Here is a 17,013-nt window from a genome sequence, read left to right on the forward strand (position 1 = left end):
TAGGATAAAATAAATTCTCTTTTTTAGTTTTTAAATTCCTTCCTAACCTGGCCCTTCCTAACTTTCCAGTCTTCTTATAACCTTATTCTCAACCATATATTCTGTGATACAGTGACACTGACTTCCTTGCTACTTCTTCAACAACAAACTTTATCTCCTGATCCTAGGCATTTCCATTAGCTGTACCCCATTCCTGGACCACTCACTCACTCCTCCCTCATATCTGGCTCCAGGCTTCCCTGCCTTTCTTTCAAGTCTCAGCTAAATGCCTACCTTCTGCAAGAAGCTCTTCCTAGTTCTCCTTAATCTCAGCGCCTTCCCTCCAAGAATACAGATAGTTCTTGCATTATATAAGTTTGCAGTAGACAAATTTGACTTTAGGTAAAGAATTCTGAAGAAATCTGGATTCCAAAGCAAAGTCTATGTTAACTTTACTGTTCAGTCCTGTGCTCTCTCTCTGCTCCTGCCCTTTGGCTTGGTGCTCCACAGCCTTTCCCCTCTTCCCCACCCCAAAAACCCCCTAAAAACAACACCTAAAAACTCTCCAAGTGAAAGCAGAATGGTTGCACAGAGACTGCCAATGACCCCATCCTGTCCATATCAGAGGCTTGGCTAGAAGACCTCCACAAAGGGAAGAGACCTTCCCCTCCTCTCTCCATATAACTACATCTCCATCCTCATGTGCCTCTCTTCTGTCCATTTGTATTTGGGTATCTTGTGTCTGTTCCAGGACCCCACATGTTGTCCATCTTCTCTTGTTTGTGTCTGGCCCCCACATATTTTCCCCGCTTCCTCTTGATTCTGGCCCCTATGTGGAGTGTTCCAGACTCTCTCTTTTCTGTCCTGGGCCCCTTGAATGAGTCCTTCAACTAGGTGCTGATCCCTTCCCTCCACAGCCCCTTTCCTTCCTCCCTTCCCCACATCCACTGGCAAATTTGAATTATATAAAAATCACTTTAAATAGGGGTCTGCAAAATGGTCCACTTATGTAAAGCAAGAATTGCCTGTATCTCCAATTAATCCTGAATATATCTTGTTTGTAGATGGTTGTTTCCATGTTGTCTTCCCTGTTAGACTGGGAGCACTCTAAGAGTAGGGACTGTTTTCTCCTTTGCAGCCCTAGTGCTTAGGACAGTGTCTAGCAATAGTAGATGATTAATAAATACTTATCTATTTGACTTGAGTACTTTGGGGGAGAGGGAAAGAACTGAAAGGATGACAAGAGTGAGTAAGATGGGTAAAAGAAACACTTTGAGGAATTGTTAGTAGCATACAACTGAACTGACTATATCTTGCTTCCATCACGTCCATCTTTTTATGACTCCATTTGGGGTTTTCTTGGCATAGATATTGGAGTGGTTTGCCATTTCCTTCTCCAGCTCATTTCATAGATGAGGAACTGAGACAAATAGGATTAAATGACTTGCCCAGGGTCAAAAAACAAGTATCTGGGGCCATCTTTGAACTCAGAAGGATGAGTCTTCCTGACTCTAGGCCCAGCACTTTATTACTTATGTACCATCTTACATATTCTAATTGTTGTATGCATGTACACCTTAAATGAGATTTTAAGATTCTGGAGGTCAGGGAATCTAAGCTTATCTTTTTGTCCACAATGCACCCAGGGCTCAGCCGGCTAGGAACCAATATGATATTTCCTAACAACAAATATTTGTTGAACTGAACTACAGGTTATACTGAATTACAATTCTAAAGGACACTCTGTATCTTTTAGTTACTGGCAGACCAGTCTAGTGCACAAAGCCTGTTGAAAATACATCTTCCCTATTCGAGGGGAAAATCAACTCACAAATAGCATTATGCTACATAAATGTTCACCATCCACAAATGATAAGACCTACTTCATGAATATGTAGTATGCTTCCTACCTTTTTCAACAACTCCTGAACATACAGATGGTGGTCATGGCTAAGACATACACCTTGAAACATACTGAGTTGCGCATCTCCTTGGCACATGCAGATAAGTTTAATATGTATGTTCATAGGAGACGTACCTAACCTCCAATCCTGCTTCTACCGCATGTGTGAACATGAACCAGTTACTTAGTTTCTCAGTGCCCCAAACAACTCTCTAAGACTATAAATTACAGATGAGATTCTGCTCTGCATCAGTGAAGGACATTTCCTCACCAAGAGTTCCCCACACTAATGAAATCAGAGATTTAGACCAAAAGTTCTTAAAAGTATACACATGTGTCTTGATGAATATTTTCATTTTCATATAAAGTAGAAGAAATCCCTTCACAGTACGGGGACAATTGTTTGCATCCTTTGTGAATATAGAGAGAAAGAGAGAATGCATTATTTATTAATACCGACTTTGGGGATATGTGTGTATGTGTGCGTGTTTATCTATGGTCTAACATTACTAATCAACTTTTCCTATATAATTATTCCAAATAAATTTCCACTTTAAGACCTTTCCACATCATGAAAGAAAGAACAGGTCAAGAGAAGCTGTCCATAATGTTAAGAAGGTAGAATTTTCCACTTTGAATATTTTTTGCCCTTTTCCCCCATTTGCCATCCTTTATCATTTGACACTTTCAGCGAGGACACTTATGGATCTACTATTCAGATAATTGAATAGAGAGTCTTTTACTATCCCCACCATTATTACTAAGTGTCATAATGGATGAAGTATGGCCCTATCTGAATTTAGTGCCCAATCATTTATACCTGCTAGTCAGTACAGACCATGATAAAATATATATTTGAAAAAAATGAGATATTTTAACAAATGTTTTCAGTTTTTGTGAGTTGAATCATTTTTTTTAAGTCAGTTGATAATTCAGGTAAAAAATCCTCTTAAATTTTAAGGGAAAGACGAGAAGGACAAATAAATTTGTAGAAAAAAAGCTGTTACTTGTAGAAGGAACGCTTTACCCCCATAATAAGACAGAATTTAATTTAGTTGCTACTTTTCCTCCCTGTGGAATTTATACAGTACAATAACTTCAAGGATTAAACTATCAAATTTTGAGAATGAAATTTATCAAAATATAACAAGTATCTACTAGGTAAACAAACAAAAATCTGTTCCTGGGATAATAATGCTATTAAATAATGTTTTAAGTGACTTTAAGAAGATTAATCAAATCTATTATTTTCTAACAAAAATAACACATAGGCAAAAGCCATATTTTTACATGCTTTTCTCCCCCTTGTCTCCACCCCTCCAAACAGTGTTTCTCTGAAAAGTAGTTAATTATCACAGAAAACCTCAGAATTTCCAATCAAAAGAAGCTTAAGTAGGAGACTGTCCTTAAAAAGTATCATAATGGCCTGGATTGGGAAAACTTGTTAAATAATTAAAAAGGCGATGTCTTGAACAGATATTCTTTCAGTCCTCTCCTATAAAGCATTTTTGAACTAATGTTCTGTAACTCTGTGGCTAAGTGGATTTATAATGCAGCATTTCTGATGACCCTGATACTGCCCTGGACACAACAATCAAACATGTCAGCAACCCTGGTTATGTCATTTATTACTTTTACTATCTTTGGCAAGTCATCTAATTTCTTTAGGCCTCTGTTTCCTCATGTGCAAAATACGGGGAATCAATTGGGTAACCTCTGAGGTACCTTCCAGCTCTAAATATCTAATACTTTATCAAGGGGATACTCTAGCTAAAAAAGAAAAAAAAATAACTCCAACACTAGTGATATAATAGACTAATCCAATATACCATTACCCCCATGGTCTATTATTATTATGAGATAAGCATTAGTCCCTAAGATCAGCCTAGGAACACTTCATCAAAAAGAGAAAACTCCTTCTTCCAGTGGATCAGAATTTAAGTGAAAATTTTTTCACCATCACAGATACCTCAGACTTGTAAATCTGTAAACAAATCAAGTTAATGCTTGATAACATACAGTTAACAACTATACATTATAATGCATTTCAAAGTGAATCAATAGACTACCATTATGGATTCCTGCTAAGAGGAGATGCTAGGGCTTGCATTTCTTTCAAGAGTGGGTACCATCTACAGTAACCTTTAACTCAATCCTATATTACATTCTAATATAAAAATCTAGGGAAATGTGACATCATAGTCCCTCTTTGAGGAGTCCATCCTATTGGTAAGGTTACCCTCAAAGCAGTAATCAGTGCAATGGTGAGGTGGGTTAAGATGGACATAACAAATGGAGTCCCCATGGACTTAATCTTCATGCTAAGATTAATAATGTGTCAATGGCTTGTGCAGGAGGGGGAAAAATCAAGTTGTTTTAAACCAATGAAACCAATTTGGTTTTGTAAGACATTCAGATGACTTACAGTTAAAACTGAGGAAGTTTCATGCCAAGAGGATGCTGAAACCAGCTTTAATCTAATTAATATCTGCATTAGCTACTGGGCAAAGCCATCCTGGTCACTCATAATTAGAAGTGATATTGATATGGCATATTCAGTATTTCTTTTTACTTGTTTCTCAAAACAACCCTATGATGTATGTTCTATAAGTATTATCACCATTTTAAAGATGAAGAGATTGAAGCCCAGGAAGATTTAATTAGTTCCATAATTAGTAGATGCCAGAGGCAGGATTAGAACCCATGTCTCTTCTGATCTCAAGTCCTGTTCTCCTTTCACCACATCAATATGTATAGGTGTAGACAAAACGAAGGGGAAAGATGAGGAAGCAGAAAAGAGAAATGCAACAGATAGGGAAGAGAGGAAGCCAAAGAAACAGTTTGAAGTCAAATCTGAAAAGGAATAAAAATATAAATAGAGAGAGGGAGAAGGTGATTACTAGGGACACTGAGGAAAAGATCGTCATCATGAAATCAAATTGCACATGAATTACCCTACATCTACATTTTGTTCCAGGTTTAATTTCTCTACTAAACAAGATTGTTTTTTCTGTTTCCCTCTTGATCTTTGTTCTGATCATAAGTGTTCTCCATTACTGTCCCCCCTCCCAGGAGAAAATGAATTACTCATTAATCACTTTGGAAAAGATTCTTTTTTTTTTCTATAACAGTATCAGGCATAATCATACCTAACTAAAAGTTCAATGCTCAGAGAATCCTTGATTTTCTACTTACTGGGAACTTGAGAATCACAAAGACAACTTGCACTTCTGTATTTTTCTTTTCTATCTACTTTTTCTTTGGATTACTTAAATAATACACACAAATTTCTGTATGTGCATACACAGCGAAAAATGCCTTAAAAGACCAAAACTATTGTAGACTTCCCATGTGTTTGCCGTTAGGACTAGAAATGGCACACCTAGAAACAAGATGGGGGATAACTGGCTAGAGACAATTACCAAGAAAATTAGACCTAAGGGGTCATAATAGTCCATAAATTAAATATACATCAACAATTCAGTAATTATATTTTCAAAAAAACTTAACCAGAGTATGACTTGAAGAAGTCAGGAGTTAATCCTTTTCTCAAAGTCAGTGTTTTTTTAGGTCCTCATTAAATTATTGTACTCAGTACTAATCTACATAGCTTAATAAAGACAGGGTTAAAAGAGCAGCTAATATGATTAACAGGTTGAAAAGTTGAACCTTTAAGGAAAGCTCAAGGGAGTTGGGGTTATTTGGTTTAAGGAAAAGACAACTGCAGAATGACTTAATAAATGTCAAGTACATGAAATCCACTGTTCTTCAAGTATCCAGAGTAAAGATATAGACAAAGTGAGTAAAATTACAGCAATACGTTAAGGCTTTACATTAAGTAGGAAATTCCTAAATGGAACCCAAATCTTTGACTGAAATTTTACTTTTTCTGCAGTATTACTTATGACTGCAATTTAGTTTAATTAAACACAAACAGGCTACCAAGGGGATTGTAGAGCTTAAGTTTCTTGACAGAAAACCATCTACTTATCTTTTCAAGAACTGTGGATACCTCTATGAAGAGTGGATTCGATTTGGAAATTGAGAGGTTGAGTTCAAATACTTGCTTTGTCATTATTTTCTTTGTGATCTCAGAAAAGTTGATTAACCTCTCTGGGTCTCAGTTTCCTCATTTGTAAAATGAGAGATCTAGACTTAGAAGAATTCTAAGGTCCTTTCTAGCTCTTAATCTATGAAATGTATCTTTTGATCATTTTCTCTTCCATAGCACAGTGATGAGACAACGTTCTGATGTTCACAACAAATATAGAGCTTAACAATAAAACAAACTATTACATATTCTGATTTTAAATTTCATTACTTAGATCAATAAAAGAAAGCCTCTTGTTTGGCCTGGTGACTTTAGTGAAAGTTGTTCTGGAATGCTTCCATTGAAATAATTTGCTCCAACACTAAAAGGTACCTCCCAAATCAGCAACTCAGTGGAGCCCTAGGATAAATCCTATTTATTAAATTTGGAGTTAGCTTTTGAAAAAGGGAATATTTAAAAGTACCTTACAATTATCTGAAGATAGCGTGTTGTTTTGTCCTTATTATCAATTTAATAACAAATAAAAAGCTGTATTGTCAACCACGCAGAAAAAAAATGAAAGGACATCCTATTTCTTTACTCTATTAAGGTGGTTTAGTACATTGTTCTCATGTGCTACAAAATTCAAAAAAGGATAATTCGTGAAAAAAAAGATTGTAATTGCTAAGCACTTGATGAACTGTGTCATAATGCTAAATAATTATTCCCTGCCTTTATTATTCTGTCAAAGTGGGCAAAATCATTTCTTTTTATTGCTTTTTTTAAAATAAGGAAACAAGCCACTGTGACATCCATTTCATTTTAAACTAATGCTTCTATTATGCCATATCTAAATGGAGCTGACATCATCTGCTCTTTAGTGTCCTAAAAGATCTTTAGTTCTCGTCCACTGTTACATGTTTTATGCATTACATGAAATAAAATACCTCAAGATTTTGAAAATATTTATTTTAAAAACAGCAATCAAATTGTCTGTAATCACATTTTCTGCTCTGCTTTGAAAGCTGCATTATTCAATATGCCAGTGGTCTTTTCCATAATGGCGACATATTAGAAATTCATGCTGCTCTAATACAGCTGAATTCACTGATGTACTGCACTCCCTATAGACCTAAAGAAACACTCATGCTTCAGTTTCATGTGTCCCGCACAGCACCTACTGATGTGATGGTTGTCAAAACAGTTGTACAGTGGCCTTTGAATTCAGAGTGTGTCACGACTGTGTGCTAAGAAGTGACAATAAATCCAAGCATATACATTACGCTTTGCTTTTGTTGCCAAGGAAAAATAGAGCATTTGGGAAATAAATCCCTCAATTTTATTGCTTTTTAACATCTTTTCCATTTTTAAACTTCAAAACTGGACATTTGAAGCATTCAGAGAAATTGCAATCTCTTTTGTTGCTTTTTCATTGTAAATTTTCTATAATGTGTCATTAGGAACCTCGCTCCACAAAAAAAGCCTTGTTTCTAAATGAAGCCTTTCAGTGATTACCTTCTCAAACTTTGCAAGGTTTTCCTTTGTATGAGCGAGAGGTTGTGGCTTGCACAAAGAGCAGGCAATCACTACATGTAGGCCAAGCAACCAGGCTGGGATGACTTTGTACAAGTCTTCATTTCCCTGTGGACCAAACCTAGTTAAACCAAACAGTGAGTGTGTGTATGTGGGGTATGGCAAATAAATGCCTAAAAACAAATACACAAATTGAAGAACTCAATTTTAGGTTCAAGAGTCAAAGATTTTTCATATAAGCCATGAATAATTAATAGGGATCTATTTTTATTCATCTTTCTACAAACCAACCCAAAGACATGGAACAAGCCCCTAATTTTTTCTGTCCTGCCACACATGGGGAAAGAAAAAAAAAAAAGGTAAACTCTTAATACAAAGCAATAAGAAGCCAGGCCAATCCCATCTGCAGAATAACAACTATTTCTTCACATGAAATGATCCTTTAAGGGCTCTCAGATATCTCATTAGCCTACAAAGCATTTCTGAAAGGCAAGTCATTACAAAGAAATTGAGGAAAGGAAAGTATACTAGAGCGAGATTAAGTCACTAAGGTGACAAACAGTCAGTCAATGGGGAAGCCAGGATCAAAGCTTTTGACTTCACTAATCAATAATGTCACTTCCATGGACTCTCTGTACAGGAAATTTATCAATGGATCATTTATACCATTTAACAATCAATGCCAATAACTAAAAAATTAAAAGAACTTTAAAATATGAAAAATGATCATGCTCTCCTCATCTATTCACCCCTAATATTGAGGAAAGACATGTTTTTGAAAGGGTGTTTAGGTCTGACTTGTAGAATTAGAACTAATACACATTTACTGTGCTCTAAACAGCTCTAGACATTCTAGCCTGTTTGATAGTCCATTCTCAGAAAAGAGGTTCAGAATGGAATATCTTTCCAATATTGCACCTATCAACCATGTGAAAAACTCAATTTCTTGAACCCCTTAAAGAGGAAGCAGGGATCTTCAGTGATTATGTAACTTATGTGATAGTACAAGCCAGGAGAGAAAAATTTAGGACAATATTGAAAAAGAAGGCTGGAGGTGAGAGGGACAGGGAAGCATTGAGAAAGTTTGGAAGCAAGAGGAAATATAAGAATGTAGAAATTTCATAGCAGCACATTCACCGAAGTATATAAATTTAAGAAGACCTTCTATGGGAAACTGTTGTTCTCAGGGTCATGATAATTGTTTTGACAGATTAAAAGAAGTTAGTGTTTTGATTAGCCAAGAAATCAATCAGCAAAATCATATAACCTCAATTAAGTTTTGCCAGTAGATCTGTTAAACATTTCTGGACTTGGACTCAAAAGACAATCATTTGAATGATGATTTTGCCAAATGATGGATGTTTGATAATTTAAAAATCACTTATCTTTCTGTCTCAAGTTTCCTCATCTGTAAAATGGGAGTAATAGCACTCATAATTGCACTACAAATCTCAAAGATTTGTTGTAAATGAAGCATTTTCCATAAGTGGCAAGGATTTATGAAATGCCAACTACGTACAAGTCATTGCTCAACGTTAGGGATACAAGGACAATGATGAAAAACAGCGCTTATATTTAATGACCTTACATTCAGCTATTGAATGGAATACACCAACAGGTGAGTGAATACCAGATAATACCAAAATCTATGGCGGTCAGAAAAGGCTTCTCCATAGGAGTCCATACCTGGGCTGAGTCCAGAGGGAAGCTAAGGAGACTAAGAGGCAGAGATGAAGAAAGTATACATTCCCAGGAATGGAGTAACAGCTTTCCAAAGACATGGAGGCAGAAAATAGAGTGAACTTCAGGGGACAGCAAGGAGCAAAGGAGACAGCACGGCACAGTAGAAAAAACACTGAATTTCAAGTCAGAAGACCCAAGTTTAAATCCCAGTTGTCCTATATACTACCTGTGTGACCTTGGGCTTTCAATTAACTTCCATCTCATTTTCTCCCCTCAATAATTAGGAGGATAGATTCAATGAAGTCCCTTCTAGTGCTAATTCCATGATGTTATAAAATGGTTCAATTTGATGGCTACATAGAACATGGAAGGAAGGAGTATGTAAATTAGCTTAGAAAGACTGGAGTCATCCTATAAAGGGCTTTAAATGCTGGCCAGAAGAATCTGAATTTCATCCTAGAAGAAGCCAGTCAGACATGAGATCTAGGAATGCTAATTTGTCAGTTGTGTGGAGGATGGATAAGGAAGGAACTAGACTGAAGGTGGGGAAAGGCTTTTGAAATGAAGCAGGTGAGGGATGCCAAGAGTCTGAACTGGGGCAGTAGCTATGTGAGTGACAAGAAGGGTAGAGGTCTAAGAGATGTGCTGGAAGTGGAATTGACAAGAATTGGCAACTGGATATGGCAAGGTCAGGAACTGTGAAGGGTGAAAGTCCAAGGCAATGGACTGGGGTAACTGAAAGGTTTGTGGTGTTCTCAACAGAAATGGAGAACTCAGTCTTAGAGCATCAAAGAAATGTGAGTCAGTATTATTTGCAGGCACCATGAGCTATGTAATGTTCCACCTACTGATCAGCCTGGATGGGATAAAGGACAAGTTGAGGATGAATGAGAGAAATATTCTGTAAGGATTTGAGGAAACTACAGATTCTGTGAATAGCTCTATATGACATGAAATATTGGATTATTTTTCATTTTCTTAATCTGTCTGTTTAGCATTATTTAGGAAAGGCCCATGATACCGAATCTATGGCATTTATGGGTTTTTTTGTGAGTGATGAGGGGCAGTCCTTTTTCTAAAATGAAACCATATTCTAACGCAAATCTCAAGAAAAATATACACATTTGAATTAGGCTAAAGATACTTAATTATTCTGCATTGATTAAAAACCTAACTGAGAAGATAGAAATGTAATGCTGCCACAATCTAGGGGAACTTCTTCATTAAACGTGGTGATGCTGCTCTTAATCCAATTAAAGTTATTTGCCCTTATACACAAATCCATGTAGGCTATATTCTATATTCAACTAGCCATTTACAGTCAGAGCTCATGGAAAGAACATTATTTCATGCTCTGCATGGTGGCTTTGTGGAGTTTTTGCTCATATTATGTGTGAGTTTTAAAGAGGAGATTTGAAAGGGAAATACCAGGTTTCTTCCAGGCCCCTTTTCACTATTTAATTTCATCAGCTTTTGGTTCAGTGTTTGCATAAGCAATTTGGTCAGAAATTGTGAGCTATTCACCAGAGTGTCTCAGCTATTGGCAGGCAAGTCACTGTAGTTCAATAGCTAAATTTTTTGGATCACATCAGTCATGAGTACTAGTAAAAGGTCCAAAGACTTGGAATTGATTTGAGTAAATTCTCCTCAAGAAGTGTAACTTGAAAATGCTTTTGAAAAATCTCTTACTTCCAAAGTACTTTTCAAAGAAAATAATCCCTTAAAGACTTATAAATTTCCAACGTGTGAAAATAGAGGGTCATCTACTGACATTCGTATTCTTCTCGGGAATGAGGCAAATGTGAAAATAGGTTAGCAGCATATTGCCCATCTCCTTTCCTAATGTTATCAGATCTAATCTAGGCTTTCAAGGCCTCCAAACACTTACAAGAAGCTCTTCTGTACCACTGATAAAAGAAAATTCTCATATACACTAAAATATTGAAAAGAGCATCTTTTGTGATAGCAAAAAAAATGGAAACAAAGTAGATGTCCATCAGTCGAAGAATGACTAAACGAATTGTTACATAAATACAATGGACTTTATTGGGCCACAGGAAACAGAGAATATGGTGAATACGGAGAAACATGAAAATATTTACATGAATTGATGTAGAGCCAAGAAAACAAAAATACGCAATGACTACAACATTGTAAATGGAAGGAACAATCACCAAACAGGCAAAAATGAATGCTGTGAATTACAAAGGACGAATTAAAAAGGATAAACAGGACTCCAAAGAAGAGACATGAGAAGATACCCCCCTCCACCCCTTTGAAAAGGTCTGCAGGTATGATACACCGCACACACATTCAGACTTCTAATATACTGATCAGTTTTACTGATTTTTTCATCATCTTTTTTTGCCTTTAAAATTATCGATTAAATGAAATGACTATCTGGGAGGGAGAAGAATACTGGAAAACAAGTTCAATAAAAAGTTATTTTTTAAAAAGCACCTTTCCTTCCTCCTAACTGCTTCCTTCTCTGAATTCTTACCATGTTTGTGTTCTTGATAGCTAATAAAATGGTGTCTTTCATTTCTAATTGATTCTTGCATTATTTTTGCCAATTTAACAAGATTATAAGCTTTTAGAAGTAGGGGCCATATCTTACTAATAGTTAATAATAATAACAAACATTTACATAGCCGTTACTATGTATCAGGTACCATGCTAAGCACTTTAAAATTATTATTTCCTTTGATCTTTACAACAATCCTGAAGTAGGTGCTATTATTATCTTAATTTTACAGATGAAGAAACTGAGGCCAACAGAAGTCAAATGACGTGAGCAGAGTCACACAGCTAGTAAGCATCTGAGGCTAGATTTGAACTCAGGTCTTCCTCCAGACCTGGCACTCTATCCACTGTGCCATCTATCTGTCTCTAGGCATCTATTAGCATTTCTTCTAGTGTCTTCAGCATCTAAAGACCAAAGTAGACTTTTTAGTAATTGACAATTTTGTATCATAGTTATACTTGGATTAAGGACAAGACATGAAGAAGAATCTTCTAAAAGGAATGGTGGTAGGCAGAAGAGAATTTCTTATTCATTAACTTTCTTTGTTAGATTCCTATTGAACTTAAACAGTGTATTTTGCTGCATGTAATTAGCAAAAGTTCAGTCTTGGCAAAGATCTCAATGTAATACAGGCTTTCTCATCCTTGTATCATAAGCTAAAGTGATTTTGGAATTTCACTAAAAGCCCAAGTCTATCGATACCAGACCACAGCATCATAGATCAGAAAAATGAATTCAGAGGGCTGAATATGTGCCATTAGCTTATTGCCAAATAGAATTATCTGGAGGGGAAGGGCTCTTGGTATCATTCCACAGGATGTTCTTTCATTAGACAGAGTAGGTGTCCACCAGTGTATTAGAAGTTCAGGTGGACTAGCCAGGACACTTTGTATTCCAGAATATTATTTCTACCCACTATCCTGATATTGAAAATTCTACAATTTGAGATTTATTTTTCAACCATGGGAAAAATGGAACTTTTCTCCTTGGAAACAAAATATTAAATCCTGGGAAAAAATTGCATTTAGTCATCATTTACATTTTAGGATGAATGAAGTTTATAAGAACTTTCACTGAGAGCAGAATTTTGAGAGGGGATGTGTTGTGAACCCCAGGGTTATTTAATATACTATTTGGAGTATTATGTAAGCACTTACTCATGATTAAAAATTTTTTAGTATGAACCACTTGGACAAGTATTATCAAACTCAAATAGAAATAGTTTCCAGCAGGCTGCATATTGACTTAGAAATTCAGAAATTTAACAATATTTATATTGTATTCTTATCTATTTTGCTAACCACTTCCCAATTACATTTTAATCTGCTCCAGAAAGTGAGTTTGACACTTCTGTCTTGGATCACTAAGTGGCAACCACTGCTTTAGTGGAAAGAAAACAGAAGACCTTGATTTGATTCTAGGCTCTATCACTTGTCACTCATGTGACTCTAAGAGAGTCATTTACATGCTCTGTGCCTCATTGTCCTTATATGTAAAAGGGAAATAATGATGAAGAAGATGATGACAGCAGTTATGCCATCATCATTTATACCCCAGGGATGTTAGCAGGGCTTAATGAGAAAATGTTTGAAAGAGCAGTGACTTTGGCGAGTTTGAATTGCAGTCCTGTCACTATCTGTGTGATCTTAGACAAGTCACTTTATGTTTCTAATCCTTCGTTTCCTCATGAATAAAATGAAGAGGGTGGACTTAAATGGCCTCTTAAGGTCCCTTCTAGCTCTAGATACATGATCCTATGGTGATGTAACTGAAAATAATATTAAAGGACATCAGAATTTAGATTAAATGCTATTCCAGGCTTAGTTTCAGAGAATCATTTATGAAATACATTTTTCTTCTCTTGGTAGAGAACTGGTAAACTATGGTTACTGAATGCTAAATATGCTGTCAGACAGAGTGATGGTGTTGGCTGGTTCTACTTAACTCTTCTTTTAAGGCTTTTATGGAAGTTATGGAAAGTAACTTATTTTATTATATTATTAAATATTATTTTATATTAGGTGTTATATTACATATGAAAATTAAATTATATTAAATATTATATTATTAAATGTTATATATTAAAAACAAAAAATCATCAAACATTTTAAAATGAGAACATATAAATGTAGCTAAAGTGATGTGTAAACTATAAAACATGTAAATGTCATCTGTGATTATTCTTTTTAAATTCTTGAAAATTTTAGGAGAATACCAAGTTGTAAATATGAAAGAAGAGAAATTAAATTAATGTAAATAAGAAGAAAAACTAATTTTGTGACTTAGAAATAAATTATTTATTCTTCCCTAGGTCATATGACAGTAAATGAGCATTTCTAGAAAGAAAAAGATTTTGTAAAAAATCCCTTTATCTCACTCACATGGCTATAAAGCAGCATATTTTCTTGGATAGTTTGTGAACTTATCTTGAAGAAAATCCCCCAAAAGAGTCCCACCCATGTTTGGAAAATAGCAGTGACAAAGGAATAATTAAATTATCTTCAAAATATTTAACTTCTAGTTTGTTTAAAATTCTCATTACTTAGTACTCATTCTGCAAGGCAGGGTATCCTGAGCTTGAATAATCTGTACAAGTTGTGCACTGATACTGAAAGTATAGGCAATGCCATATGCCCCTTCCCATATGATTCCATGGCCAAACATGGAGAAAAGTTAGTCTACGTTTAGTCAGACAATAAACATTTATTAAGTAACTACTATGTGCTAGACAGTGTACTAAAGTATTAAGGATACAAAACAATATATTGTGGAAAAGACAATTTCAACTTCAAATAGAAATCCATTGAAACATCTTTTTATATCCATAACAGAATAATCTAACTTAAAACGCTACTTATTTAGTTAAAACTAGATAACTGAATAATCTCTCTGATAGTCAAAATGCATTAATGATTCTAGTAATAAAAAAGTTGCCTAGAAGAGCTATTATTGTGCCTAAAAAAAAAAAGGTAATTGATCAGATCATAATAGCACAGTTAGACAGATTGATAAGATAGTTCCACAAATAACTTTTTTTTAAAAAAAGTAATGTCACAAAATAGAAAGGTATCTAGAGGGAAGCTGCAGATATCTGTGGTCCTTCACCCTGAACTACCGTATTACTCAAAAGAAGACAAAGAGGAAGAGTTGTTATCAAATCAGTGGATAACACAAAGTTTGTACACATAGCTCACACATTGGATAACAAAATAAAGATATAAAATTACCTCAACAGACTGGAATGATGGACCAAAACTTTAAAAGATTAATTTTAATAAAGACAACTTTAAAACTCTCCATTTAGGTAAAGAAAATCAATTAAATGATTATAGGGTAGGAGAGACCTGGCTTAATATGTGAAAAAGGGGGTCTGTGTGAAAGTAAACCTGACAATATGAGCTAACATTGCTTTTAAAAAATGATGTAATCTTGGGCTGCATAGGAAAAAACAAACAAAAAACCATCATATCCAGATCAAGGGAGATATAATTAATTGTGCCACCATACTGGGTGCTAGTCAGACTTAGTCAAAACAGCGTTATATATTCTCTGGAATATTATGTTCAGAACGACATGATACATTTTAGGCATGGCACATAACACATGGCAACCTGAACTGTATCTGATAGAGGTGACCAGAATGATAAGAGATTTGGAAACCATGTTCTAAGGAACAGCTAAAGGAACTAGTGATATTTCAGATATGGCAACTTTCTTCAAATAACTGAAGGGCTATCATGCAGAAATGAGATTAGAATTATTCTTTATAACTCTTGGCTGCAGAGGGCAGAACTAGGATCAATGAATAAATTACAGACATTTTTTTGGCTTAATGTAAGAAAGAAAGTTCTAACATTTATAGCTGTCCAACAGTAGAATGGACTATGTTAAAAAGTAGTAACATTTCCTATCAAAAGGACATATTCAAATAAAGGGTAAATGACCATTTGTCAGAGTGATTGTTGCAAGGACTAATTATATTGTTAATTAGGATATCAGATTAGATAGAGGTGGAAGTTTCCTTCCACCTCTTCCACCTATAAGATTCCATGATAATAAGCTTGTCAATCCTGTATTTAGGATTTCTGATACTTATATGAATATCTGAAATAAATAAGTGATAGTTCCACTTTGACTTTTAATATAGATGGAAAATCATTTTAGCATTTTGCAGAATATAGCACAGAAACAGATCATGTGGTGATCATTTTAAGCAGTTATTAGTACTTCTGGTTTAGTAATACTATTTTATGATCATTTAAAAAGTCTCACTCATTAATTCAGCTCACCACCACCTCCCTTCACGTTCCCCAGATGAGTAAAAGTTCTTACCACAGAAATAGAGTTTGAAAGCAGTGTTCCATCTTGGCCCAGCATGTTGGATACAGTAATTTCAGGTAGGTTCATATTTTGTGGATGGAATGGAAGCAGCCCATTATGGTTCATTGGGTGACAAAGAGGGTGGTAACCAGACTCTACCTCATTCAGGTGCACCAGCGAGTGGTCAGGTAGTGAAGGGGGTGTAATTGGAGGAATGTTAAAGTCTTCACTTTCAAGGCTTGGGCCAGGGTAAGACTGAAATGAAAATAAGGATATTGTTGAAAATCATCACACATACATGAGCATGCCCTCATATAACTAGCTTATATGTTACTTCAGGCAGTAGCATCAATTTAGCAAACGGAACATTTCAAACAGTCATAGATTCTCCTGTTGCAGTTTGGCTATTATGCATGGAGGGAAAGTGCCTCAGAGGCATAAGCCTGTCTGGTATGCACGTAGCCTCCATTAGGCAATGGTTTTTTTTTCCCTCCAAAAAAAGCTGAAATCAAACACATTTCAAGGGTCCCATTAAAATTTTCCAGAGTCTTAATCTAGCTGAATACCTTTTTCATGGGAACTGTGGGGAAGGAAGGCAATTTATAAAATTAATGTTTGATCAAATGTGCTTCATAGGGCTCCCTACAGCTCAGATCATGGACTGTAATAAAATGAATTCCAGACACTTTTAGATTTTGAAAAAAAAAAATCCATATACTCACCTTTCTACTGGAAAAAAAACAGAATAACAATAGAGAAGTTATTTGTGTGTATTACAGTACAGCTTCATTGAAAGCACGATATACAAACCAAAAATAAACAGTGTCACAATTGAAATTAAGATAAACTGAGGCACAAGCTCCAAGAATAATCAATTTACTAGCAAAGGATAAATTTGCCAGTGTACAGGTTCTCAGCCACCTCTGCAAACTAAAGACTCCAGATGAGAACTTATGCATCATTTTTATAGATAAAAGGAGGGGTACCCAAAAAATAAAAGGCTACATCCTAGATGGGGAAGACAAGATGATTGGTTACAAA

General features: G+C 35.4%; 1 protein-coding gene across 2 annotated transcripts in view; it reads right to left on the minus strand.

Moving 5' to 3' along the window:
• TOX (thymocyte selection associated high mobility group box) overlaps positions 1-17,013 on the minus strand; it is a 368,121-nt gene that overhangs the window by 152,303 nt on the left and 198,805 nt on the right. For both annotated transcript variants that reach the window (XM_072604653.1, XM_072604654.1), the window contains one exon: positions 15,985-16,227. In XM_072604653.1, the coding sequence (XP_072460754.1) occupies positions 15,985-16,227 (243 nt within the window). The remainder of the gene's footprint in view (positions 1-15,984; positions 16,228-17,013) is intronic.

This window comes from Notamacropus eugenii, chromosome 4, assembly GCF_028372415.1.
Source record: "Notamacropus eugenii isolate mMacEug1 chromosome 4, mMacEug1.pri_v2, whole genome shotgun sequence".
Taxonomy (NCBI): domain Eukaryota; kingdom Metazoa; phylum Chordata; class Mammalia; order Diprotodontia; family Macropodidae; genus Notamacropus; species Notamacropus eugenii.